We start from the raw sequence: 27059 nt of genomic DNA, 5'->3' as shown, positions 1-27059 counted from the left end.
TAAAGCAATTTCAGAGACTAAAACACCAATTCCAGTGTATGAATTCCAGCAACCTGGTGTAACCCTGCCAAAGGTCTGCACTTCACAGGGATTCCTGCAATGAGGACATGGAAAAAAACCACATTTCTACTTCCAGGACCTGCAGGGATCCTGCAGGGCAGCCAGGGAGGGACTCCTTGACAAAAGCAGTATTGATATGACAAGGGGTAATGGGTACAAACTGAAAGAGGGAAAACTTCAGCTGGATTATTAGGAAGAAATGCTTTCCTGTGAGGGTGCTGAGATACTGGAAGAGGCTGCTCAAGGAGGTTGTGGATGCCCCAACCTGGCAGTGTTCAAGGCCCTGAGCAACCTGGTGTAGTGAAAGGTGTCCCTGAAAAGCAAGGGTGACTGGGTCTAGATGATCTTAAAGGTCCCTCCCAACCCTTAAGATTCCATCACTCTATGAATTAAACATTAAATATTGCAGCCTTTCAATAGGCAAACTGAAATCTGGTTTTCCATGACTGTGCAAGTTCATTTCTTTGGAACCAGTTTCTGTATGTAATTTAATAAGACTGATCATGAGACAGACACCAAATTTAGGCCGTCAGTAAGAACAGGGGTTTATTATAGGTTTTACAGTATTTTATCATTTCACTACATTGCTGAAGGATATCCCACATTAAACAGTTGCCCATCTCCTTAGCAGAGTAACCATGCCAATAACTGATGCCATCCCATAAAACAGTAACAAATAAGTAGAAATGTGGTTTGTTTGCCATTATTTTTACAACTATTTTTGAAATCACATGGAGAAAGTACTTCTGGGGTTTCAACCCTGAAGAAAGGCTTTCTCTTTAGAATGTCTCTCCATTTCCCCTCCTCCCTTGTTTTCCCATGTAAATGGAAAGAAAACATTCTGTCTCTTTAGGGTCTCTCCCATCATACAGCTTTGCTATTTATGAAAATACTAACTGCTAAAAGGCTGAATGAGAACACACACTTTAAAGAGTTAAAAATACCAAATTATTTTGGCCATGAAAGAAAATAGCATTAAGATTTCACATTTACAGCATCTTGGCCCCCTGTTTTCCTCCCCTGTCTTTTTGATTTTGAAAAACTCACCAAGTCCTGTCACCACCATTGCTCCCAGATCAGCCACGTAATTCCCTTTGCGAAAGGTGGCAACTCTTCCTCCTACTCTGTCCTTTGGAAAGCACAAGATTTAAACCTCCAGTTAGTTACACTCAGTAAGAAATCCATTGAAATATAATCACTGAAACATCTACAAAACATGGCACAAATATTCTCTTAACTGAGGGTTCAATAAACAGAATGTACACTTTTCCATAAAAATCTGCACATGAACTCTAGCACAATTAATTTGCCTAAGTTAAGAAGTAGCATTTAAAAAAGGAGAAGGAAAGAAAAAAGGAAAGAAATAGATAAAAATATGCCTAATCTGATTTGGACATATTTCACTGTTTCTACAGTAGGATCCACTGTGATTCCAAAGCCAATCTCTTCACTGTCCATGCACAAATTTAGTTATGTACTAGATTTCCTCCTCTCCTTTTTGGCTTAAGATTTTTAGCTTTTTATATATTTTTCATATATTTGTAACTTTGTAGACTGTCAGTACACAGAGTACTTTTCCTGCCCTCTCCCACAGTTTAACAAACCCTTAATAATAAACTCCTGAAATTCTGTTTAGTCTTCCCTTTAGTCTGGCATTCTGCTTTCTGATGAAAAATCAATTTCTAATCATGAAAGAAGGTTGTTTTAAGCTATTTCTGGTGTGAGCACACAACACCAGCACCCGACCATCCAGCCCAGCTGTGAGAAAGCATCAGAAGCTCCCAGCAAGGCCAGATCCACTCAGCTCCTTGTGCAAAGGTTCAGCAGCACAACCCATCCTGCCTGCCTGGAACAGCCCACAGTGACCCCAGCACGCTGCAGGGACACAGCCCTGCTCCAGTCATCAACAGGTTCAGTTGTAATAAAGTAAAATAGCACAGAAATTCATACTCTGGCTTCCAGAACTGTGACATCCATGCCAAAACTCTGCAACTGGCGAGCTGCTGCCAACCCAGAGACTCCAGAGCCAATAATGATCACCTTCCCTGTCTTCTTGGCTAAAGAAACAGAGAAATCAGCTACAGTAGTGCAGCATTAAATTGAAAACAGTCTTATAAGAGATACCAAGAACAAAAAGCAGCTTTTTTCTAATGGGTGAGAGAATAAATTCTTTAACAAAAACAAAACTGAATTCTGAATATCATGCTGAGACAGGGACAAGGAAAATACACTAGCAGTACATCTGGAACAAGGAAAACAACAGGAGAAAAAATGCTTCCAGACAACTGTCTGAAGAAGAAAGCAATTCATATTAATTATGGGGGACAAAGTATCATAGTTTGATTTCTTTCTGCCCCAGAAGAATAAACCTTAAAAAGGGCAGAGAAGTTCACTTGCAAAATTCTAGAATCACATAAGCATGTAACAGATCTAAGCACAATATTGTGTTTCTGACTTTAGTTATTCAAATGAAGAACCAAGATAACTCATTAAAAAGTGACAGTCACTGAATTATCTACAGAAGATTTGCCAACAATTTTTCCTCTCAAAGTGATTTACATAAATACATGGCTTCTCTGTGCCAAAATAAAACACTTTAACATCAATAGCCAGATGGCCTTCCAGCCTTTTTTTATTTTCTTAGCACTGCAATTCTAAAAAAGAACACTCAAAAAGCTGTCCTAAGAAATCATGGAACAATAAAACAAAATTTGAACTAGAAACAATGTTCAAGGCTCTTACTTGGAAGGGGTTTGACTCTTTTGTAGATGCCAAAGTTGATCAGGCCATGGCGCTCCAGGTAGCTGTGAACCCTGTGAACGAGCACTGTGTCACCTGAGAAATGGAGAAATGTTCAAAATGATTCTTATGTTCAGCAGCACATCCATACTGAGCAATATTCACAGCAAACTGGGCAAATCCCACCAAACACATCCTGTCCTACAGCTCTGCTGCCCCACTGACCCACTCACCGTCCTGAGGAGGCCTGAACAACACCCATGCTGTACTTCAGTTCTGAATCCTGCCTGAAAAGCTGTGCAGGATATCAGGTGTTTCTTCTAATCTAGTGCAGAATAACACCTTTTCTGAAACTGCAAAATCCCAGCATCATGACACTGTGATGTGATTTGCCAGTATTATGGCAATACTTACTGCAGCACTGAATTCTCATTTTTATTTTTAAAAGCACAATAAATCCCTATTTTGCAATCCTTGACAGGATATTTGCATTCATTTCAGCACTATTTTCCTCTTCAATTATTTTTTTATAGCTACCATCCACTTTTTTCCAGTTTATTGGGATTTTGTCTGAGCAGTGTGGAATGGTCTCCATTTGCAAGCAGTAACTCCTCACTCTTTTACTGCCTTCTTGCATCACATCCAGTCTGCTTAAGTCTTGAAAAATCCTCCCAAAAACCATGATTAATAATGTTTTACAGCTGAACAAACCATTAATAATGTTTTACATCTGAAAAACCACCAAGAAGCTGTAGCAAACCCTAAAAGCTGCACACGAATTAACCCTACTGTAATAATCCATTTTTCAGCAGCTTTTATGAATCCTGCTAGTGGTATTTCTTTACCAGACAATGAACTCTACTAAATCTGAACCAATATCCCAGTCTGTACATGACCACTCATGGAGCTCCACTAACAAAGGACTCAAACATCTGAAGCAGCTTTTCCTCAAACAAAAGTGAAAGAAAACAGCAATGATTCATCCAGTATGATTTCATTTTGGCAATGAAAAAATGACTTACTATTATAAGGTGCTTCTAATTGTTGGATAGTTGCTTCAAATGTCAGCTGAATCTTTGGGTTATCCAACCAGAGCTGCAGCTGGATTTAAACAAACACAACAAATCACATTAAACAATACAAGAGGTGTTTTCCAGCCCCATGTTTGCTACCAAATACTGTCAGGACATGAAACCCCCTAATGAATTAAATTTTGGCAGGAATATCCAAGCCACACTGAACTTCACCCTCCAGTGTTCCTTAAGGAACTCTGTTTGAAATTCTCACACCATTTCAAATAAGTGGAAATACACCAAAGTAGCACAAAGATCTGTGATTGTCTTTTTGGTATCAGATTTCATGTTTTCCTCAAAGCTACAGCAGTACTTATGATGTTATAAAGTTTATTTATCTCAATATTTAATGATCCAATCCATCTTCACCAATGTAAGACACAACCATAGACTACACTGGCCACATATACACAAAAAAGCACATTTACAGGACATTTACAGGTCAAAAACTGAGCAGGAAGAATTGTCTGTGATATGTTAGTAGGTCAATTCATGCTAGAAAAGACCTGTTTTCCCAACAGAACTCTTACTTTGTAGCACAGGAGTAAATAAATAATTTTACTAGGTGATACACAGCATTTCCACTCCATTTTGCCTTCCATAATTAGTCATTTATTTGGATATTTCCCTAGAGTTGCATTACTGAGCTTCACAGTTCCTCACAGATACCAAATTAAAGTGGAAATCTTACAACTATAATGAATAGGAATGGTTAAGAAATATTTTCTTTATAATTTGGGAGGCTATTTGAGGCAAATGACTGATAAGGAGGCTGCACACTGCAGTTTGCTGAGCTCTGGGTTTGTATCAGCTGTTCCATGGTCTCTGCCATTCTTGCTGGAAAAGTTCCCCTCACAAGCCTTCCTCAAACAGGATTCCTGCTCAGGAATGTTCCTCTGCAGTGAATAAGGCCCAGCAGTGCTGCTTTTCCCTGCAAATATCTCTCTCCAGTAATTTCCTAGTTTCAGTGGAAGGCTTTTCTGCTTCCAACACATTTGTAAAAGGATTACTCACTGTTTATTTTGTGCAAATTGTTTTCCAAACTTTCTGGCATGCTCTGGCCTGTTTTTACACATCTCATGACTTCCCAGAAGTTACAACTTGAGTTAGAGGAAAACATGACAGGAATAGCAGGAGTTATGCTATTCCACACATAAATTTGAAATAACTTAAACTTATTAAGCACTGGGTGTTACCATGGTCAATGCCCCATGATGTTTCCTGATCATCTTTAGTCTGTGAAAAACTGAGTGGTGAATAAGGTGTTTTGTCTGTTAACTATGGTAACACAGCAATTCTCAAAATATTTATTGCTTTCCCACTATAATTTTTCTAACATTATTTAAGTTTTCAAAAACACAGGAGAAAGCCTTGATCCCTGTTTTGGCTGTTGTAAAAACACTACAGATTCTTTATGCTGCTCACAGCACAGAGCAAGAACTGGATAGTACATTTTTCTTAACTTAAGAGGATGCCAGAAATGAAACCCCACTGCCTCAAAACCAAAAATTCAACTAGATATGGTAACTACCAAAAACTCTTAGCAAAGCACACAAATTTCCTGCCCTTTTTTCACCAATATTTTTACCACAAACTTACAGTGCGGTTCCTGATGTACAGAAACACCTTCTGAGTCTGCTGGGGCCCGCTGATGATGTCAGGGAAGCAGGCAGCCTCTTGGGATGTCATTCTGTCATGGGGAAGTCTGCTCTGGAAAGCTGCACCCTCCACACCTACAATAAAAACACAAGTAGTGTACAGGCACTGCCAAGGAGATGATACAGGGCCAATCTCATGGGATGCTTTCATTTATAGCTTTAATTAACTTCTGCAAGAAGTACAGGTTTCCAAGTCAACAGTTCTTTGAATGATAGGTATCTAAGATAATGAAAAAGCTATGCTAGGAGGATAAAACAAACAAGCAAACAAAACCCTCCAAAAGAACAAAGTCTAAAAAATAAGTGTGGCAGGGGTACATATCAATACATTATATATAACACACACACAAATTGTATGTGTGAACAATAAAATATAACTATTTTAGATGCTGTCCTTAATCTGTGTGGTTTCCAGTTTCTAACAGAACCAGAAAACTCTTTTAAGACCTGTTCAAAGCCAAAATATCTGTAATATATAAGCACAGCATGCATCATCCCCTCTCACCTGCTTCTCAATTTGCCCAGCCCTTCTCCAGCTAGAGGAACCCACCCTAAACTCTCATTTACATCTGATATATTTACAGCAGGCAGTGCAATGAAACACAATCACACTTATGCATTTCCTGTGCTCCCTCCCCAAGTGCTGCCCACAAATAACAGATTTCCTACTGCTCTTTTTAAATGCTCCACATGTAAAAGATCTGAGGCTGAACCCATCCAGGAGAGCTTTTCTCTATGGAAAGCCTTAATTCATACAGGAACCTGCACTTCTACCAATTCACACACTGCAGAGCTGTAACTGCATTTCTGCACCCTGCTTCCCTCAGTCTCTGCTAGGCTGCACCACAGAAAAAGTGACAAACTAAGACCCAGCTGCATCCAGTGCCACAGCACAAGTGCAGAAAGCAAATCCTGCAGGCACAGCGAGCAAAATAAAGCACTGAGATGTGAAATACAGCAAGAAAATATAAATCTTCATGTCCTAGAAGTGACTTTGATCAGGACAGAGGACAGGGCCTTCAATCTAGAAAGAGAGACCCCAATACAACCCAGGGGCAAAAACCCCACAAGTAAGACAGGATGATTAAGATCACTTGCTGAAACTGGAATTGCTCAAAGATCACAATAAATAGCAAAGTAAATCCAAGTTTGCAGTGTGTTACACTAACCAAGACAAGCATTTAAGAGTTTGAAGTTCATGTACAGCAGTACATGGCACTGCACCAGGGAGAGGAGTTCCCTGCTTTTAATTCTGGTGCCACCACACCCCCCTTTAACTTCCAAGCATTTTTACTTCCCAAAGGTGCTGAAAAAAACCAAGGAAGGAGATGGTTGTGAAACTAACAACCAAACCAAAAACCCTCAAAATAAACCAATCAAAAACAAACACACAAAAAACCCAATCAAACAAATACAACCCACAACCCAACCCCCCCCAAACCTAAAACCAAAACCAAAAAAACCCCCAACCAACCAAACAACAAAAAAAACCAACCAACGTAAAAAAACCCCTGACAACTGAGACAGAATATCTATTTTGAATTAGGTAAAGTGTCTAGGAGAGGTAAAAGGTCTGTGGAGCTAAAGCTGAAGGAGAGGCCGCGTTCCAGAGACAGCGAGGAGACAGAGAAAGAAAAACAGAAAAACCACGAGGTCAATCTGCCCCCGACCTAGGAATTCCTCCGATAAGGAAGAATTAGTGCTAAGTGTCATGCAAGATGAATATGTATGAACTTATTGTGAAACTGTATGCATATGCATTTGGAAGGGGGATAAAAGGAGGTCTGAAATCTTCAGGGGTACGCATGCCCTTTTGGGGAGTCTTGCGTCCGGCGCGCGTCGTAATAAAGCATACCGGGCTTTACAACTTTTACAAGTTGTGAGGTTTCTTCTTTTCTCCGCAAAACATTTTGGCGAGCCAAGGCAGGAGTTCTCTGTCCCCGCGGGGGCAGGGGGGATAGACGGACCTCCAAGGCGCGCCCCAGGATTTTTTCCTGGTGGGGCTCCGCTTGTCTCAACTTGCCACCTGCGAGGACAGACAACGACCCGCTGGCCTGCAGAGGAGAATACGGTATGTATGGGGCCCCAGGGGGGAAGAACAAGGAAAGAACAAGGGAATTAACGACCCAGAGACGTCTGGGATCAGCCGATAGAGCGGCTGTATTAGAGACGGGGTTCGTTCCATCGTCCTGATAGAGCAGGACTGCCAGCGGCTCCGGGGTAAGCTAGCTGCAGCTGATAGAGCGGCTGTATTAGAGACGGGGTTCGTCGCCTCGTCGTCCTGATAGAGCAGGACTGCCAGCGGCTCCGGGGGTAAGCCGGGTGAACCCGTGTATGCGTGTATTAGAATTCAGATTCTGATAGGGCAGAGCTGAATTCGCGTATGTTTCTTCTGTTTGTGCGTGTGTGAGTGGTGTCCGGACACTGTGTTGCTGTATGGTTAATGTGTGTGGCCAGTGCACTGTGTTTGTGATCGTGCAGGTGATATGTGTATGGTGTATAAAAGAGAGTAAATCTACAGTGCCCTACAGTGCGGGGATGGGTCAGTACTCCCCGTGTTTGAAGCAGCCGAGTGAGGCCAGAGGCGCCGGCTGCAGCAGGCTGCGGGGGCAAGGAGAGAAGTGCCTGCGGAGAAGTGAGTGGAGGAATGTCAGTGATGGTATTTATCGTGTTTGAATGTAGTGATTTGTGTAGATTTGGTACATTTTAACCGTGAGTATGAGCTCAGAGAGTTCCTTTGCCTTGGATGTTTGGACTTGATCTCTAGACTGTGTGCTGTTATTTTGATTGTGTCCAGGAAAATTGATTTGAGTAAATGCCGAATTATGGTGTGCTGTGTTGTGTTGAGAAAAGTGAGCACTTTGAGAAATAAGCCCTTTCCCAGTGATTTTGTGTGGTGATTTTTTTTCCGCTGCATTGTGGTAATTTGATTCTCAGATTGTATAGTGGTGTTTGTGGAGATTTTAAGATTTTGTTGCAACAAGAGTAGCATTTTACATAGGAGAACTATAGTACGGTGATTTATGTTTAACTTCGATAAAGTGAGTTAAAGGAATTCCAAGAATTCTCCCCCTCACAGCAATTCAAGCCTTGGCTCTAGTGAATTTGAGATAAGGGGGGGGGGAGTGCGTGTGTCTGTGTCTGCAGGTATATCAGAGTTTTGGCTGTGACTAGCACAGCCCTTTTGCAAAGCAGCAAAACAAGTGTAAGTAGACACAGTGCTTAATTAGATTGTGCAAGAAGAGAACTAGAAAAGACTGATATTTTGTAAAACAGAGTTTATATAGAAGGGATGAATGAGATGAATTAGTTAATGAGACTTATGAGATTTATGAGACTTCGGTTAGTACTGCAGTAAGTCTTTACTGGAAACAATCTGCTGAAAGGATTTAAAGTTCTCTGTAATAAACAGAATAGCCAGCCTTTGTGGGCAATTTTGGGGAGCCTTTGGTACATCAAGAGGCTAGCAGGCTGTGTGAGGTGACAGTGGCTGCGCCCTGGGCACAGGGACAGCTCTGGCTGCCCTGTCTCCCCAGGGAACACGGGAATGGCCTGTGAGCAAAAGCTGGATGTGCAGGTATTATTGCAGTGCGGTGTTTATGAGAAACACTGGTATTGCTGTTTTGCTGTTCCAATAAGTGTCAGGGTACACGCCCCGAGTGTAAATTAAAGGTTTCTGGTCAAGCGGATTCAGAACCTAAGGTCTTAGAGCTTGTGTGTGGGAATCACATCTGATACCTGCCACCTGGAGCTGTGTGTATAGGAAGAAAACTGAGAAACTACTGTGAAAGTCTGTAAAAAAGTTTGAATAGAAGCAGGATAAGGCAAGGAGAAATAAATAATAAGAACTGACCAGAGCAAACAGGTTCCTAAATTAGCCCCTTTTGGGAGGGGCTCATTGGGAGGAGGTTGCCAGTAAGAGCAGCTCAGAAAATAAAAAGATTTATAGTGCTTCATTGCTGTTAGTACTGTTTTATAACAGGAAGATAAATGGGATAGTTTTTGTATGCTGAAATGTCTTTTGTTTTAAGAAATCACCCAGAATGACAAAGAGACTGTGAGATCAGACTGCTCTCTGGTCTTGGCCCCTGAAAAGGAAAACAAGGCAAAGAGAAAGCAAATCAAACATGTTGTTCAGCATGCAGCATAAGATAGCAACGTATGAAATCAGGCAAGGGTTATCACGCTGAAATGCGAAGCAATCACAGTTCGCAAAATGAGTACATATGATTTGTAAAGGCTTCCTCCCAAGGTAAGGGAGGAGGGGTAAAGGTAACCTTCCCAAAAGGGAAGAATTTTTGTCAGCACAAGGGTCATGTGTTCAGTTTTAAATAAAGCTTTAGTACCTGTAGAGAATGTTTATGTTGTAGTGTGGGGAATGAACAACTGGCCAGTCTGAAAAGGCATACTTTTGCAAACCTTTAAAGTAACATGTGTACTATGTGTACCTAAAAGCTTTTGTACAATTCGCTCAATTTGCTAAACATTCTCAAATGAGAAAAGTTACTCTAGAAGCAAATAATATAAAGATGTTAAGCTTAATATTAACAGACACTGAAATTAAGAAAGACATTAGTAAGGAGATATTAAAATAAGTAAATAAGTGTTTTCAAGGGTATGGGCCTCTGCTGCACCAGGGAGAGTGAAAGATGCTCCCCCATGGGATGCTCCCCCATCAAGCTTAATGAAAGAACACAACCAGTGAGAACTGAGTAGTACCCTCAAAAGGAAGGTAAAGAAAGAATCAGTCCAATAACTGGTAGTACTAGATTAAGAGCTGTCAATAAGATAACACAGAATTTGTACCCTGTGGTAGCAAATCCATAGACCTTACTAACTTGTTTAACACCTGAGCTAACCTAGTTCACTGTTTTAGGCCTAAGAGATGCCTTCTTTTGCCTCCCTATCCATGAAGCCAGCCAGAACATTTTTGCATTCAAACACAAGCTCACACAGTCCATGTGCCTGAAAGCTTCAAAATTCTCCACTCCGATTGGAGAACAGCTTGCAAGGACCCAGAGTCCCAGGAAGCTCCACAAGAGGAAAGGAGGCTGTTGCAGTACGTGGATGATCTTCTAGTAGCCACTCGGACGAGAGAAACAAGAGAAGCCTGGACAGTAAGCCTTTTGAATTTCCTAAGACTCCAAGGATGCAGAGTCTCAAAGAAAAAGGCACAGGTAGTGAAACAGAAGGTAATCTACCTGGAGTAAGAAGTGAGTGCTGAGCAGCAGACTTTAAGGCAGGGAAGCCCTATGCCAAACCCTGAACCCCAGACAACGAAAGAACTCCAAACCTTCTTAGGCATGGCAGGGTAGTGCCAGCTGTGGGTTCATAATTGTGGACTGTTCTCCAGACCCCTCTATGCTCTTATTGCCAATGGGAACTGAGATCTCCAGTGGACAAGAGACACCACACGGGCCTTTCGCCAGCTAGAGAGTCCCCTCATGTCGGCTCCAGCTTTGAAACTTCCAGATGTAAGTAAAGCATTCTTTCTATTTTTCCATGCAAGGAATTGCTCTGGGAATATTGGCTCAGGACTTGGGTCCATACCGGAGGGCAGTTGCTTACCTCTCTAAGCAACTAGATGCAACAGCCAAAGGATAGCCAGGTTGCCTCAGAGCTGTAGCAGCAGTTGTGCTGAACATTCAAGAGGCACACAAGTTTACCCTGGGACAAAAATGACTGTGCTAGTGTCCCACACAGTGTCTGCAGTACTAGAAGTAAAGGGTGGCCACTAGCTTTTCACCAGAGAAGTTTCTGAAATACCAGGCCATCATGGTAGAGCAAGATGATAGAGAGATAGTGGTGACTAATATTGTCAACCCAGCTTCTTTTCTCAGTAGAATCAAGGAGAAGCAGTACACCATGATTGCCTAGAGACCACTGAAGCTACCTACTCCAGCCGCCCAGACTTAAAGGACACTCCTCCGGACGATGCAGAGACCTGGTTCACTGACAAGAAAGCGACATTGCAAAGTTCACAGTGACTACCTGCAGAGAGAGAGCCATCTAGAAGGAGAGGGGACTGCTGACCTCACAAGAAAAGAAGAGACAATCCAGCTGCTAGAAGCAGTTCGGCTACCTGAAAAAGCATATTAAGGCACACCAGACAGTGAGCTTAAAATTAGAAGAAAGAAATGAGCTAGCAGATGGAGAGGCAAAGAAAGCAGCAAAGGGTGAGGTACAGATTTTCCTCGAAGGTAAGCCATAATACAATAATACTAATCAAAAGAGACGTACAACTGCAAGGGGTGGGCTACCATTGAAAGAGAGCTAGTAATCCCCTCCCATTTTCGTGGTTACTAGTGAAAGAAGAGCACTAGAAAACACACTAGGGCCTAATTACTTAAAGCCTTTTATAGAGTGTGGCTCCTTTCTCAAAATGACCAAGGCTGCGAGTGATACAGAGTGCACTGGAATGAAGTGTTGACTTTGAAGTAGTAATTCCCACAGGCTTTCTAGAACACACATCTGATTGAAAGGACTGTTGTATCATTGTCAGGAATCTATATGCCACTATCACTCAGGTGAGCTGATAATGTGATCCTTGCCTCCAGACTAACCTCAAAATACCCCCGGGCCAAAACTTAGTCAGACTGGGAGAGGCCATGGGCCTGTATAGCAGTGGCAAATCAACTTTTCAGAACTCCCAAGGAAAGGGGAGTATCAGTATTTACTAGTATTAATAGATACATTTTCAGGGTGGCCAGAAACATTCCCCACCAGAACTGTCAAAGCTCAAGAGGTGACCAGATCATTTTTACAAGAGATAATACCACGCTTCAGAGTTCCAGCCACAATATCCTCAGATAAAGAATCACCTTTCATTTCCAAAATAGTGCAACAGATTAGTAGCCATCTGGGCATAGATTAAGAACTTCACACCCCATACTGCCCCCAATCAAGCGGCCAGGGGGAGAGAATGAATCATTTGATTAAGCAGCAAATCGTAAGACTGGGGCAAGAAGCTCTTCCACTAGCACTATTGCAAATTCAAACTAAACCTTTTGAGCTAAAAGAATGCTGAATCCTTTTGGAATGCCTTATAGAAGACAATAGAATACAAGAGGAATGTCCAGAATGTCCACTTACATGGTGGCATTAAGCAAACAGCTCAGAGTAATTGAGAAACTTGTGGCTGGAACTCGGAGCAGAGAGTTGGATAGCCTGGGGTTGATGTATATGTTAAGTCTCTTACAGAGAAGACTTCGGAACCACAGTGAGAGAGACCACTGCAAGTACCTCTCACCACCTTCACTGCAATCAAAATCAAGGAGCAGAATGCTGGATCCATCACTCTCGGGTGAAGAAGGCCCAGAAGCCCCTTCAAGAGTGACACCAAGAGACAATGAACTGAGACTAAAACTTATTCGGGCAAAATGAGTATATTGCGGTCGAGAGTAGCTCATACTTTAGTGTACAGAATTGTTTTGTATGGAATTATAACTGAAGTTTTAGAACTAGAGAGTACCTCTACCCAAAGCAATGCTGAATGGCCTTGGTCCCTGGCATTTAATCAGTATACTGGATCCATAGGAAAACCTTTTGAGATAAAGAAAGTTTATATTAAACATATCTACTGTAGTAATCCACGAGAATCAAGTATGTGAAGAGTAAGAATAGCAAGAACAGGAGCTGTGAACACTTCAAGGAATCTGAAGCGAAGAAATCAAAGTAAAGTGCTTAGTCATCAAAAAGATGGCTTATGAGAGACCAGATGTAATTAGTGTCTGAACCTCCCCTGGTGTATATGAACACCAGGAAGTCTGTGATGACCTAAGTGAATCAGACAGTTGGTGTAATTTCACCCTGATACAGCCTGTAGGCAATGAATTTAGGCTCTTCTCTCAAGATTTCCCCTCCATTATCTTCTGCCCTGAACACAGTCCACAGCTTGATCTTAGCTAAGGGCAAGGTGAGTGACCAGGAGAGACATTCCTGCTTGCCACACATCTGAGAAATCAGGTGCTTTGGAGAGAGAGAGAGAAGTTAAAATTCCCTGAAGTCTCTACATTTCAGAACAAACATCTGTCTCAAGTATGACCTAAACCTCTGTCAGATACACTTGTGAAGTGTGTCTGAATTTGTAGTATGAGCCCAGCACATCCCTCTGGCAGGGAGGGATGATCATGGACAGAAAGCAGTTCCTGTTCCCCATAACAAACATCTAACTGGCGTATTAGGGACAAGATTAAGAGTTTTAAATAGAATTGATTCAGAAATACTGATGAATAAACTGGCTGCTGCAGCAGGTAGCCTAACAAAATTGAAGCAGCCTTTATAGTAATCTCTACTGGCATTAGGAACTAGCCAGTGACAGATTTCAAAAGTACTGCCAAAGTAAAGAAGAATGAACAGGCCGGAGACCAAGACCACAAATTGATAGTAGAAGCACTTAGTATAGTTCAAGATAATGTGTCTTTAGCTTTCAGTTGTATACAAGCACAGTTATAGATACAAGCAACAGCAGCTCTGATCATATAGGAAAAGGGTGAAGGTAATTTTCCAGCTGAAATTCAGAAAATTGAATGAGATAAATGCAATTGATTTTGAAAGGAAGTTTTAATCCTGGTGGATTATGGTGAATTTCACCTATGATCCTATTTCTAATGTGGCCACTGCCTTTGTGCTTACCATATGTAATGCCACTGTTTATGTTATCCATCCCATCATTGCCCTAAGATTAAACCATGAAGAAACAACACTCTATCCTTCAGAACATAGAGTGTGGGCACAAAAAGATGAATGAAAAGTGGCAGGTAGTAAACTTAGAATCCTGCATTACTAGAGAACAAATGAGATTCATTTGTGAAAGCAATACTGCTAATGCCCAGGATGTGTTTGGACACTGAACAGAGTATTTGTCACTTTGAAATTCATCCAGTCACTGACCAGAAAACTGTGCTCGTATATACTGGAAAAAGGTGCATGTTTGAGAACTGTTTGTGCTGCTGTACAAATTAATAGCAATGATGTTATTCTGTTTAGTAGAAACCATTCTAATCTCTGTATTTGTATTTGTAATTTTGTTAAGATTATTGAGTGTGATTTTTTGTATTTGGTACCAGTAACATCCCACCAGCTGATTACAGCCAATTACACAATGTATCACAGACTACCACCTACCCCTATCGGGGTGAACCTTACATTGGTAAAACAATTAATTAAGCACCAAGACCTATTAGAAGTCTTGAAAGAAATCCGAGAAAGTGGAAAGAAAACCTTAATTACTGTCCAACATGGTACAAAAGAAATAACCAGAGTTCTACAAAGAATAAAATACGGATAATCACTGGTGAGATGTGATCTTTGGGTGATCACCAACTGCAAATGGAATCTTTGATAAGTTGTGCCACCCTATTCTAGTTTTACTAATATTAGTTGAGATAAGCTTAAGATTATCTATTACATTGTTAATTTGGAACTGGAGAATGCTACAACGAATAGCTGTACTAACCTCTTTGTCAAATGTACATGGTAAAGCGCTAAAAGACACTTATTGTCGTAGAAATTTTCCTTAAGTAAAAGAATTTACTTATTTCCTAGGAAAGGGGGGAATGAGACAGAATATCCATCCTGAACTAGGTAAAGTGTCTAGGAGAGGTAAAAGGTCTGTGGAGCTAAAGCTGAAGGAGAGGCCGCGTTCCAGAGACAGCGAAGAGACAGAGAAAGAAAAACAGAAAAACCACGAGGTCAATCTGCCCCCGACCTAGGAATTCCTCCGATAAGGAAGAATTAGTGCTAAGTGTCATGCAAGATGAATATGTATGAACTTATTGTGAAACTGTATGCATATGCATTTAGAAGGGAGATAAAAAGAGGTCTGAAATCTTCAGGGGTACGCATGCCCTTTTGGAGAGTCTTGCGTCCGGCGCGCGTCGTAATAAAGCATACCGGGCTTTACAACTTTTACAAGTTGTGAGGTTTCTTCTTTTCTCCGCAAAACACAACCAAAAATTCATTCACAAGTAAAGATCAAAAGATCTGTGTGATGACTCAAGGTAGAGAAAACTGCCATCATTGACACAAATTTTGCAACAAGAAGAAATTAGTAAGAGAAGCTACAGAGCACTGTAAGTAAAATAAAATTAACCACAGGACAATGTTTCCTACACTAATATTCAGCTGTGGAATAGAAACCCACAGCTCTACTATGACTTCAGTTTCTCCAGCAACAAGCACAGCCCAGCCCTTCTGCTGTCCCTCCAACATCAGTGCAGGAATGCACATGCTCAGCTATCAATTCTGTAGAACTGGAAATCAATCCAGTTACCAATTCTCTGAGGCTTCATTAATGCTAACAATCTTAATTAAGGCTCTAGATGCTCCAGTGCTAGCAAAAAGCTCAATTTTCACAGAGCTAAAATGCTGAACCTGGCTCCCTGACTCTTGGGGTTTGTGCTAACAGAAGTGTGCTTCTCCAGGCAGCTGCTAAAAATCCCTGCAGTCATCAAACACCAGCAAAGTCTCAGATGTGTGGATTTAAGGCAAATTGGCAGTGTCTTGAAAAGCTGTGGGATTTATTTCTTCAAATTGAGCAGCCAGAGATCATGGTGCTATTAAGAGTTTGGAAAAGAACTTCCAAGGTGGGTTGAGCTGGGGGGCTTTTAAGGTGAAATACCTTTGATGGCAATACCCAAACTTTAAAACTAGAGAAACAGAGTAGCTACAGATGTGCACAGGTATTCAGGGGGAAAAACCTAATAAAATGACCCACAAGAGCGTTCCATACAAGAATTTAGGAAAAGCATAGCTATTAATAGCAAAGATAAGCATTTTTATTTGGCCAATCACTGCAAGATCTAAGAAATAAATGTCCTTGAATTTACTTCTGCAACTACACAGCTCAAATCTAAATGGATTTGGATTACAGGCTGACTAAAACCCATTTCCCACCCTTACTGCTTGTATTTCAGGAAAGCTGCACATTACAGTTCAAAATTACATGTTTCTTCTTGGAAAGGTTCTGCCTAGACTGGATTATCAGCTCCTCTTCACACACATTTGCACACACACACTTGGCAATTCCTGACATTCAGCACTAGCAACTAACTGACTGAAGTTTTGAGTACAGCCTTGCCCAGAGAAGAAATCCTGAGGGATGCTGCTCATTTAAAGACTTACTAAAACATCTGCAGATGAACACACTCAATGAAAGGATTTTGGCTGTCGAATTGGACAGTTAGAGCATACTCTCAGCATAAAATATGCAGAATTTCCAATCAGCCAATGCCTACCTAAAAATGAAATAGGCAAGGCATCCTTAAGCCCATGAGCCACAATAGCCAGCAGCTCCATGCAAGAAATAACATCCATAACAGTATTTGGCTCCCTTACTTACAACAGCAAAGGATGCACTCTTAGATGAGTTTCTTGAGTATCAAAAAGAGCAACTTGGAGGTACAGAATAGGTTCTGTAGCCTTTGACTCTTGTCTAAAGCCCTAATCCTGAAGTGAGAGCAAAAGCAGCAGAGTTGGAGGAAGATTTTAAGTAGCACTCTGAGTACTCAGGAGTAAAGACAGCAATCCTGTGAATGAAGCAGTGAGTGAGTACTGCCAGCAGCAGCACCAAGGCCAAATGGAGAATGCAATCCACAGTCCAGTCCAGTGACAGCACACTGTGAGTGTGCCCAGCTGGCAATGTCCTGGGCTAAGTGCTGGCACACAGGTCAAACACAAACCCTTTCAAAAGACAAAAAGAAAGGAGCAAAAAGGAGGTATTCTGTGCTGTTTCTTCAGCAGATTAGAAAAAAGGGCACACTGTTCTAAAGCTCTCTGTGGCAATCCAGGTGGCACAGCCTGGCTAGGTAAGAACCAGTTTATTTTATGTTTAGACTCCTCTGAACATGGAGAGGAGTGGAGGGATGAGAGATCGGCCTGAGGCATTTCAGCACAGCTTAGCTAGCACCCTTTTCCATAATTGTTACAGCCCTCAACTGCAATCTGAACAGCCCACACTCTGAAACAGGTGGGAACACAAGTCCTGCACCTCCTGCTCGGTCGGGGACCACCACACCCATGCGCGCTTGCAAGCATCGATCCCTAACCTGGCTACTCAGTGGCAAGCATCAAACGCCACCCTCACCTGATGCTTGGCCGTCTCCATACCCTCCAGAACTGTCGTCTTGAAGTCCTCCTGCTTGCCCTGTGGAAGGAAAGAGGAGAACTCAGGGACCTTACTCCATAAATTAAACCATACTGGACATAAAGGCCCGGCAGTTGGCGTTTTAGGTATTAAATTTCACCAACTAACTAAACCCGTTTTCTGAGAATCCCATTTTCTGGAATCTAGGTTCAGGGCATAAAAAAATTATGTTCTAAAGTGTTATCCAGGTTACTGGAACGCTTTACATCAGATTTTATGGGAAATAAAGAAGTACACCATATGCAGCATTCCTGGTGGCTAAATACTTATGATCTGGCAGATGGACACCATCAGATTCTATGGATCTCAAACCCTAAGAATTTGATAATCTTGCCTTTGGTGCTCCCAAGTCTCCCCATATCCCAAGGAGATAGTTTGAAGCATTTTTGAAAAGCCTCTTATGTTCAAAAATAGGAGACCCTATTTTTCCCCCATAAATCCTTCCTTTAAGCTTGATGCTGGAACAATTCTTGAAAGGCTCAGATCACTCATTTGGCTTCACCCTGGATACACCATCAGTGTTCTAACACACCAAGATTGTCTCTGAAGCCAAATACACATCATACCATTGATCAGTGATGTGATCAATACCCAGCACTGAAAGACATCAGTCTTTCAACATTCCCAGTGGTGGAAACATGAGGAAAGGCTAAGCACACACATCTGAAGAAGTCTCAGAATTGCCTCAGCCTGCATCCAAGTCCTAACAGGACTGCAACACAAGCAGGAACAGAGCACGCTGAGAAGAGAGATGGGAACACTGCAGTGCCTGCAGGAACAAAGCTTGCACGCCTCACACACCGCTCCCCTCACAGGAGGCACTGGCTCTGGGTGAGCTCATGAGCAATCCCCTTCCAGCACCAGAATTCTGCCTCAACTCCCATCACCTGCAGAGCCCAGGAAGCCGAGGCACAGCCCAGAGATGGCTCCTGCTGTACCAAGGTCCTTCACACCACACACTTCAACAGGCAGCAAGTCCAAACCAACATGCACTGACACAGCCTGCAGCGGGCACTGCAATGAGCAGCTGCTTCCTAGAGCACAACTGCTCAGGTGTGATCTCCAAACAGGCAAGAGCAAGGTCTAACCTGAGGCTAAACACACAATTGTTAATACTCTAATTCAGACTCTGGATGGCCAATTTTTCCAAACTGTAACTTAAGGCTCTTAGGGGATACACTAACTGAGAAGAATTTAATCTGAACTACAGATTTAACCCCTAAAGTGAGACATAGAAAGTTAAACAAATGTTTCCATACTGTGCTAAACTGGATTAAACTAGAATGTCACAGCATCAAACATCTGCAAATAAAACAAAATAGGAACTGAAACAAGACAGACATTCTCCCTCAGTACAGCAGAGGAGCCATAGTTAGTACTTGCATAAAATCAGTCTGCCAGCAGGGAAATAAAAACTCACAGAGAGACTGTGACAAATAATTGTATTTTGAAAGGCCTCACAAGACCCGAGTTATGATTCTGTGAATAAACATATCTGCAACAGCAGGATGTAACTCTTTACTTGATCTGCATTGCAAGTATTTTATTTTGCAGGGAACACCTCAAGACTTGCTTCCATTCTGAGAGACACTAACACAATTGAAACATGAATATTTACAGTCAAGAACAGGCCATTAAGAGTTTGCAATAAGAGTTTCACCTGTGCCTTCCACAAGCTAAGAAATTAAACAGACTCTGACTTCAGTCTATGGCATTCACAAGCCCTGAATTAACACTGACAATGAGCAGAGGGGAAAAATTGCTCTCAGCTTATTACAGAAAGAAATCAGAATCTTCCTCTTCTCATCACTATTACTGATTGCTTGGACACAATTCTAAAAATGCTGCTCAGTCTGAGCAGAGAAGTGTGGAAACAAGGCCTGCTAGTGAAGATTGCCTCTCCTTCCCTGGAATAAAGACTGAAAAGGAACCAACAGCAAGCAAAGCACTGATCCCTGCTACCACCAAACTCCTGCAGCTCAACAGAACATGTGTGAGAGCAGAATCTGCTCCAGGCCTCAAGGCAACAGAAAAACAAACTATGAGCTGAAAAGCAATGAGGAAGAAGGTCCAGAAGGGAATTTACTTCAAATAATTTTCTACTGTCTCAAAATTAACAATAGCTGGATATGAGTATCACAGAGTACTGAATGTATTTAGGAAAACAGACAAGTCAGATAACATAAAGAGACAAAGCACCACTAAGTTTGACCATTCCCTTGATCTTAATCTTGATTATTCAGTTCCTTGGAAAACAGCACCTAAAAATACCACAAAGTAAGAATACTGACAACACTAAAAGGCCAGGAGCTAGTAAAGAAAATCTTCTGTAGTTCTAAAAATGAAAATCCAATTTGGTGAGGAAAAACAAAAACAAAAATCCAAAAGAAGTGAGCTCCTTGATTCTAAAAGGAGGCAAACAAGAACACAAATGTCATCAGTCAGCACTGAAAGGGAGTTTGGAAGCTTTTTGCTATTAGACAATATTCCTGAAGAGAAAAAAGGAGAGATACTCTAAGAAAATTCTCTTTACCATGAAATAGTGTCACACCTTTTAAAACTGCTCTGCAATAACTTGCAGCATATCTTGCAAATCCACCCTGTAACAGCCAGAACACCTGGAATTCCCCACAGCTGAACACACGAATGGAACCTTCTCAAGGAAGACCAGCACTGTGCTGTCACCTTAGTGTGACATTTAATATTCCCTTCCCTGTAAGCTGTCTGTGGGGACAGGCTAATGAAATACCAGACACCAGCACCAGGACATTTTTAAGCTGCACAATCAGGCTTTCCAGCTCAAAAGCTGTAATGTGACAACTTCATGCTTCTACTGCATTATCTGCATTTTACAGGCTTTAAACACAGAAATGAATGTTTTAAGGTCTGCAATGAGAATAAATTAAAATACCCATGCTAACTAAAATTTCCCTAGATTTTCAGTATGCAATCCTCCACTAGTATTACTGTCCAATTCAGTATTTCTTATTGAACACTTCCATTTTTCCTTCAAAGTTACAGAGAGAGAAAACCTCAATTATGAACACTGCTTTTATACACAGCAGACTCCATGCTGCCTCCTCCTTCTAAAGTGTGGCTGAATTAGAAATTTCAATGCACTTTTAACAGCCAGCATGAGATGGCCTGATGTTCTTGACACCTACATTAATAAAGACAAAAATAGAGAGATCCAGAAACATAGATAGCCTCAGAAACCTCTAAAATTACAGCAAGACTAGCTCTGGAATGACAGCTTGAAATCTGTCTTCTTTCTACTTTATTGCTTCATGCATATTCACAGAATTTCTAAGAATAGAAAAATGATATGATGACCTGAAATCTACTCATTTCTAGGCAGCTAGATACAGCCTGTTTGAAAATTGATTGTACTTGGATGGCTAAACACAGTGTTTGTAAAATAACTGTCCAACAGGCTGCTGTGTGTATAGAACAGCATCATCATCACTGCTCATCTTCCATGTTCCTTCCTTCATGGGACAAAACCTGTTCCACTGTACCTCACTGATTATGCCTCAAACTGATTTCAATAATCATTCTTAAAGGCACAAAATGGAATCTGAGAGAAATAAAAAGTATATTAATATTAGGCCTCAAGGATTAAATAGAATATCTAGGCTAAATTAAACAGAAAGCTTAAAATATTTGCTTAATTATACCTATTAAAATTCCACTTTTGCTACATTGGGGTGGCAGGATTTTTATCACTGCAAGTATTTCAGTCAAGCATATGAGCTACAGTACTCCTGTATCAAGGCAGGAGCCAAGAGCTGCAACAAGGAGAGGTTACAATGGCAAATTATAAGAGATAAAACACACCCACAGCTTTTCATATTTTTCCTGACTGAAGGTAGGTATCCCCAAGCCAATATCAGTCTATGTTCTCAAACCTGCCAGCCAGAAAGAAAATTAAGGTAACTGAAAACTAAAAGTGACTCACATCAGTGATGAACCTGCAAAGATTCAGCTGTTAGATTTCAGCTCCTGTCTAACACCAACTATACACATTATCTCATGAAATCTCTTGACTCTGAACTTTGCAAAAGCATCACCTTCCAGCAGCTGGGTAATACCAACAGACCCCACTCATTGTGTAAAAAATAGGGTACAGCTACTGCCACAAATTTCAAAAGCTGCCTCCTGAACAAGACTGACCAAAAAACATCTCAATGTAAAGGGAAGCTCTCTCTAAGCTAATAAGGAAAGCACTGAATACTGACATTTAAGCAAACAGTATCCAACTAGAATTTAAGATTAGAGTCATAGTTTAAAGCCACAGGAATCACAGTAGTTTAAATCTGTTCTTCTGCATAACAAACCCCCCTAAACCCAGGGTCTTTTCTCTCTGAGGAATAAACGAATGTCCATACCCAAGCAGGTGTGGCAGCAGAGCCAGAGAGGCTGTTCTGGTCAATAAACTTCCAAAGACAAGTCTAAAGGATCATGAGAATCTAGCACAAGAGGTTTGGCTTCATTTGGACTTACATGAATGCATATTCCTATCTTTACCAGCCTGTTCTGCATTTCTCCCCTCCTTCCACATATGGGGCCAGCAAATAAAACACTGTAGAACAATTATTCAAAACCAGATTGAAACCAGACATGGGATTCATGATGCCACACCCAGCCCTACCTAATTTCTGTTAACAAATCAGCTAAATGGTTTCAGAGAAGGTCTCTCTGTACTCACCAGATGGCTCCTCTGGCTCACTTTCATTCTCTTCTTCTGCAGGAGCTGGTGGAGGTGGTGGGGGTAGTTTCTTCTCTTTCTCAGCTTTAGCATTTCTCTCTTCTTCAGAGTAATACTCATCTTCTGACAGGTTTGCAAGGCTCTCATCCATCTCTCTGTACTCGACCTGTGAAAAGCACAACAGAACATGAACACACTGAAGATGCCTGTAACATTAATGCTGCAACTACCAAAATTGCTTCCAGTTTAAAGAAAAGCCTTGAGTTACCTTATGCAGACTCTTATTGCAGATAACATGTTGTAAAATGCAACAAAGCTTAAAAAAGTTCCAAATGTTTTTGCCTCCTTCAGCACCCTGTAGTAGGAGCTTTCATCAAGCCCAGTTTATGTGTGTTATATTATCATTTAACCTCCCTGGATTTCTTCCCTTGCTTCACACCCCTGCCAAGGGATGAAAAGCAGCCTCTGTGTCCACTCCATGTGTTCAAACCTGAATTTCATCTGCTAAGCACAGATGACCAGAAGCACACACAAGATTTCCTGCAGAAATCCCACTGTGCCCTGTATGGTCTCCTGCTTCCTGGGAATCTTGTCCTGGTACAGAGGCTCACAGCTGCTTCCTCTCCAGAATGGTCACACTTGTGGCTCAACACAAGAAACTCCCCTTCCCCTCATCCTCCCCAATCTTTATTGCCATATGTATTGTTCTGTTACTGCTCCCCAGTAAAATTAGATAAAATTACCAGCCAAAAAGACTCACTTGAACTTGAAGGAACTCCAAGAACTAGTTTGGGAGGGCTGCATCTCATACTGCTTAGTCAACCAAGCTTTAATCCAAAATAAGAAAGTTCTGTATATTGCTAGTGAATTTCCCTACTGATTGTAAAGGAAAAAAGCACTTCTCAATATGCAGCCATGGGAAAAATAAAAAGAAAGCAGCTAGTGGTCCCCCAACATCCAACATGTCAGGAAATGACAAAAACAACTCTGGATTCCTCACCAAAAGAAAAAAATCTTTCATAGTCCAAGTTCAGCCACTAAAAAAGAGCAATAATGGGCACAATTCAAAGTAGCTTTGGGAGGCCTATGTACAGGAAACCCTGGATTCTTCAAGATACTAATATAATCCATTATATGCTGTCTTTTAAATATTTACATTCCACAATGCCCAGCATATTTCAGGTGTTTTGCACCTCCAGGACCTCCTGAGAACTCCCACTCTGAAGCAATAACAGTGACCACTCAGCCCATCCATACATCACCAGGGGTAATGAAGGCACAGCTCCTTCTGTCCACAGGCCCTGTGAAATCTCCCATTCCCTTTCAGCTTCTACAACTTCTGAAGAACAATCAAGTTCCATAAAAAACCTTAAGCTTTTCCCTAGATTTGTTTTTAACCTAGATACCCTCCCCAACTACAAACACTCACGGGAAGGTGACCTCATGCTGGAGTGCTCAAAGGGACAGATGGTGCCACAAGAGACAAACAACCCTTGCAGATGGGCACTGTCAGTGCAAATAAACACCACAAACACACAACCCACAGTGAGCACTAATTCCTACTAGTTATCACAGCACGATAAACAAGGAATGCTGCCTCTGAAGATCACAGAATGGTGTGGACTGGAAGGGACATTCAAATCCATCTCATCCCACCCACTCTGCCATGGGCAGGGACACCTTTCACAAGCCCTGTCCAACACTTCCATGAACACTTCCAGGAATGAGGCAGCCACAGCTCCTCTGAGCAACCTGAGGGTCTCAACACCCTCACTGCAAAAAATGCCTTCCTTATATCCAGTCTACATCCACCTTATTTTGATTTAAAAGATGCACCAGACTGACCAACCCAGCAGCTGCTATGTGTGAAGGAGCAGTTCAGTCATTACATCACACAATGGCTCTGAAGAGCCACATTCAATGCCACAGGACAAAACAGTTCCAAAAAGTAATTTCAGCTTCCATGTCAAACACCCTGACCCAGGGCACATTCAAGATCAATCTTCTGAAAAAAAGTTTCACAAAAAAAAAGGTAATGTACTAATTTAGTCAGAACAACAGATGAGAATTACATACTACAGACCCAAACTATTGAAGATATTTCACAGCTGTTAGATTTCATTGTTAAATTTCACCCTTACACAGCCTTGACTCAGCTCTCCAACACCAGCGGAGGGAAGGTGAGGAACAATGGACTGAGCACGGCCATCCCTGCAAAACCAGCATCTGCCCCTGCACACCAGCCTGGAGCTGCTGCATCCATACACACAGCAACAGAAGAATTTGCTGATAAAATACAAACTCCCGAGCGCCCCAATACCCTGCCGTGGATTTGGGGTGTTTTTACTGCTCGGTATCCGCTCAGAAACCGCAGAAAGTTCCTAAACAGCTGCAGGAAGCTCTCCTTTATGACAGGGCACGAGCCCACGAAAATGAGCTACAACAGGGGATCCTGATCTTAATCTTAAGCCAGTGTGGCTCCCTGCACGCCCGCGTGTCTTTTACACTCACAACACCGGAGCCCTCGGTCCCGGGCATGCCACCCGCCCCTTCGGCAGGGCCCGGGCCCGTGCTGAGCCCCGGGCAGGGCCGGGCCGCCCCGAGGAAGGGCCAGGGGAGCGGGACCGGACCGGGACGCCCCGGGAAGGACCGGCCGGGCAGGGCCGGGCCCAGGACGCCCCTGCCGGCCCGAGCACGTCGCGCACGAGGCGCCGGCGGGGCCCACAACCGGGCCGCCCCACACCTACTTTGGCTCGCTTGCGGCGGCTGGTCCTGCGGCCCTCGGGGGTCTCGGCGATGCCGGTGGTTTCGGCGCCGGGCGCAGGGGCGGCCCCGACGGCCGAGGGCTCGGACACACCGCCCGGCGGCGAGGCCCGCGGCGGCTCCTTCTTGCGGGGCGTGCGCTCCGATGCCCCGCCGCTATCCGAAGAGGAGCCCAGCGCCCCGGCGGCGGCGGGCGGGGGCACCGGCGCCTCCGGCCCGGCCTCGCCGCCCGCCGCCGCCTCCGCGCCCTTCTTGCCGCCCGCCAGCATCGCCCCCGCCGCACAAAGGAGCCGCGCGGGGCTGCGGCCCCGGCCCAACGTCACATCCGGGCCCGCCGGCAGCAGGGGGCGCTGCAGCTCCGCGGGCGGGCCCTGCGCCACAGCGCCCCCTGCAGCTCAGGGGTCGGCCTGGCAGCCGCGCCCCGCCCGCGGAGCCGCCTCCGCTCCGGGGCCTGAGGTGGGCCCGGGGAGCATAAACGGGCATGGGGCTGGCACTGAGCGGGCTCGGGGCTGGCACTGAGCGGGCTCGGGGCTGGCACATCGCTCCCGCGGAGCCTGAACGGGCACTGGGCTGGCACTGAACGGGCATAGGGCTCGCACATCGCTCCCGGGGAGCCTGAGCGGACCCAGGGCTGGCACATCGCTCCCGCGGAGCCTGAACAGGTACAGGGCTTGCACATCGGCCCTGAGGAGCCTGAACGGGCACAGGGCTGGCACTGAACAGGTACAGGGCTGGCACACCTCTCCAGAAGAACCTGAACGGGCACAGGGCTGGCACATCCCTCCCACGGAGCCTGAAGTGGCACAGGGCTCGCACATCGCTCCCGCGGAGCCTGAAGGGGCACAGGGCTCTCACATCCCTCCCGCGGAGCCTGAAGGGGCACAGGCCTGGCACTGAGAGGGCACAGGGCTCGCACATCCCTCCCGCGGAGCCTGAAGGGGCACAGGGCTGGCACATCGCTCCCGCGGAGCCTGAAGGGGCACAGGGCTGGCACTGAGCGGGCACAGGGCTGGCACATCGGCCCCGGCCATCACAAACCCAGCAGCACACACGGCCTTGCCGCCGCTCCCCAGCCTGCGCGCCCGCCCCGCGTACACAGCAGCGGGACCCAGAGCAGGCAGGAGCCCTATGGCCATAACAGCCCTGTGTGTACAAATGGAGATCCTTGAAACGCTTTGAAAGACAGACGTTTATCACAGAATGGTTTGGATTGGAAGGGACCTTAAAAGTCATCTTAGAGCATGAGCAAGGACACCTTCCACCAGACCAAGCCCTGGCCAGTTGTCCCTCAGTAAAGAATTTCTTCCTAATATCGGATCTAAATCTACCTTCCTTCAGCTTAAAGCCATCCCTCCCTGTCTGTCACTCCAAGCTCTTGTCCAAAGTCCCTCTCAGCTCTCTTGCAGCCCTTTTATGTCCTGGAAAGGGCTCCAAGGTCTCCCTGGAGCCTCCTCCAGTGAACACCCCCAGCTCTCCCAGCCAGAGCACAGGGGCTCCAACATCTCTGTGGGGAGACATCTCTGCTTTTGCATAGAATTTTTACACAAATTATTTCCTCAGAGTACACTTGTTTCCCATAGCTTTGCACCAGCCATCAGCTCATTCAAAACTTGACACACTTTTTTATCCTTCTGAATTGACAGATTCAAGTTAATGCTTTTATTTTTGAGGGCCTTTTATTAAATACAGTTCACATGACAAATATAGGCTCTCCAGATTTGTAAAACTGTCTCCTAAATCTGTATCTATAGCTAAGCTCCATATTTGCTGGGGTATAAACACAATTAGAATAAGGCATACAAAGGGCTTTCAGCAACATCTTGTTTCACCCAAGACATCATTGTGCCCATCATCTTATAAGGCATTTTTCCCTATGATCAGAAAAACAAATGTAAGCTAACAATAAAATAGAT

At 43.4% G+C, this 27059-nt stretch overlaps 1 protein-coding gene across 2 annotated transcripts in view; it reads right to left on the bottom strand.

The window, feature by feature from the left end:
• Positions 1-25445, bottom strand: part of KDM1A (lysine demethylase 1A) — a 36851-nt gene extending 11406 nt beyond the window's left edge. Inside the window, exons 1-8 of one of the 2 annotated variants that reach the window (XM_064731845.1) lie at positions 25131-25443; positions 22384-22549; positions 17616-17675; positions 5472-5605; positions 3822-3900; positions 2803-2895; positions 2011-2117; positions 1108-1189 (exon numbers count right to left, since the gene is read on the bottom strand). In XM_064731845.1, coding sequence (XP_064587915.1) covers positions 1108-1189; positions 2011-2117; positions 2803-2895; positions 3822-3900; positions 5472-5605; positions 17616-17675; positions 22384-22549; positions 25131-25415 — 1006 coding nt within the window. In that variant the 5' untranslated portion in view covers positions 25416-25443. Of the gene's footprint in view, positions 1-1107; positions 1190-2010; positions 2118-2802; positions 2896-3821; positions 3901-5471; positions 5606-17615; positions 17676-22383; positions 22550-25130 lie in introns of both variants that reach the window. The other variant, XM_064731844.1, reaches the window with a different exon arrangement.
• Positions 25446-27059: the final 1614 nt, after the last annotated feature.

Source organism: Zonotrichia leucophrys, chromosome 23, assembly GCF_028769735.1.
Source record: "Zonotrichia leucophrys gambelii isolate GWCS_2022_RI chromosome 23, RI_Zleu_2.0, whole genome shotgun sequence".
Classification (NCBI taxonomy): Eukaryota; Metazoa; Chordata; class Aves; order Passeriformes; family Passerellidae; genus Zonotrichia; species Zonotrichia leucophrys.
This window is presented reverse-complemented; position numbering and strand designations above follow the sequence as displayed.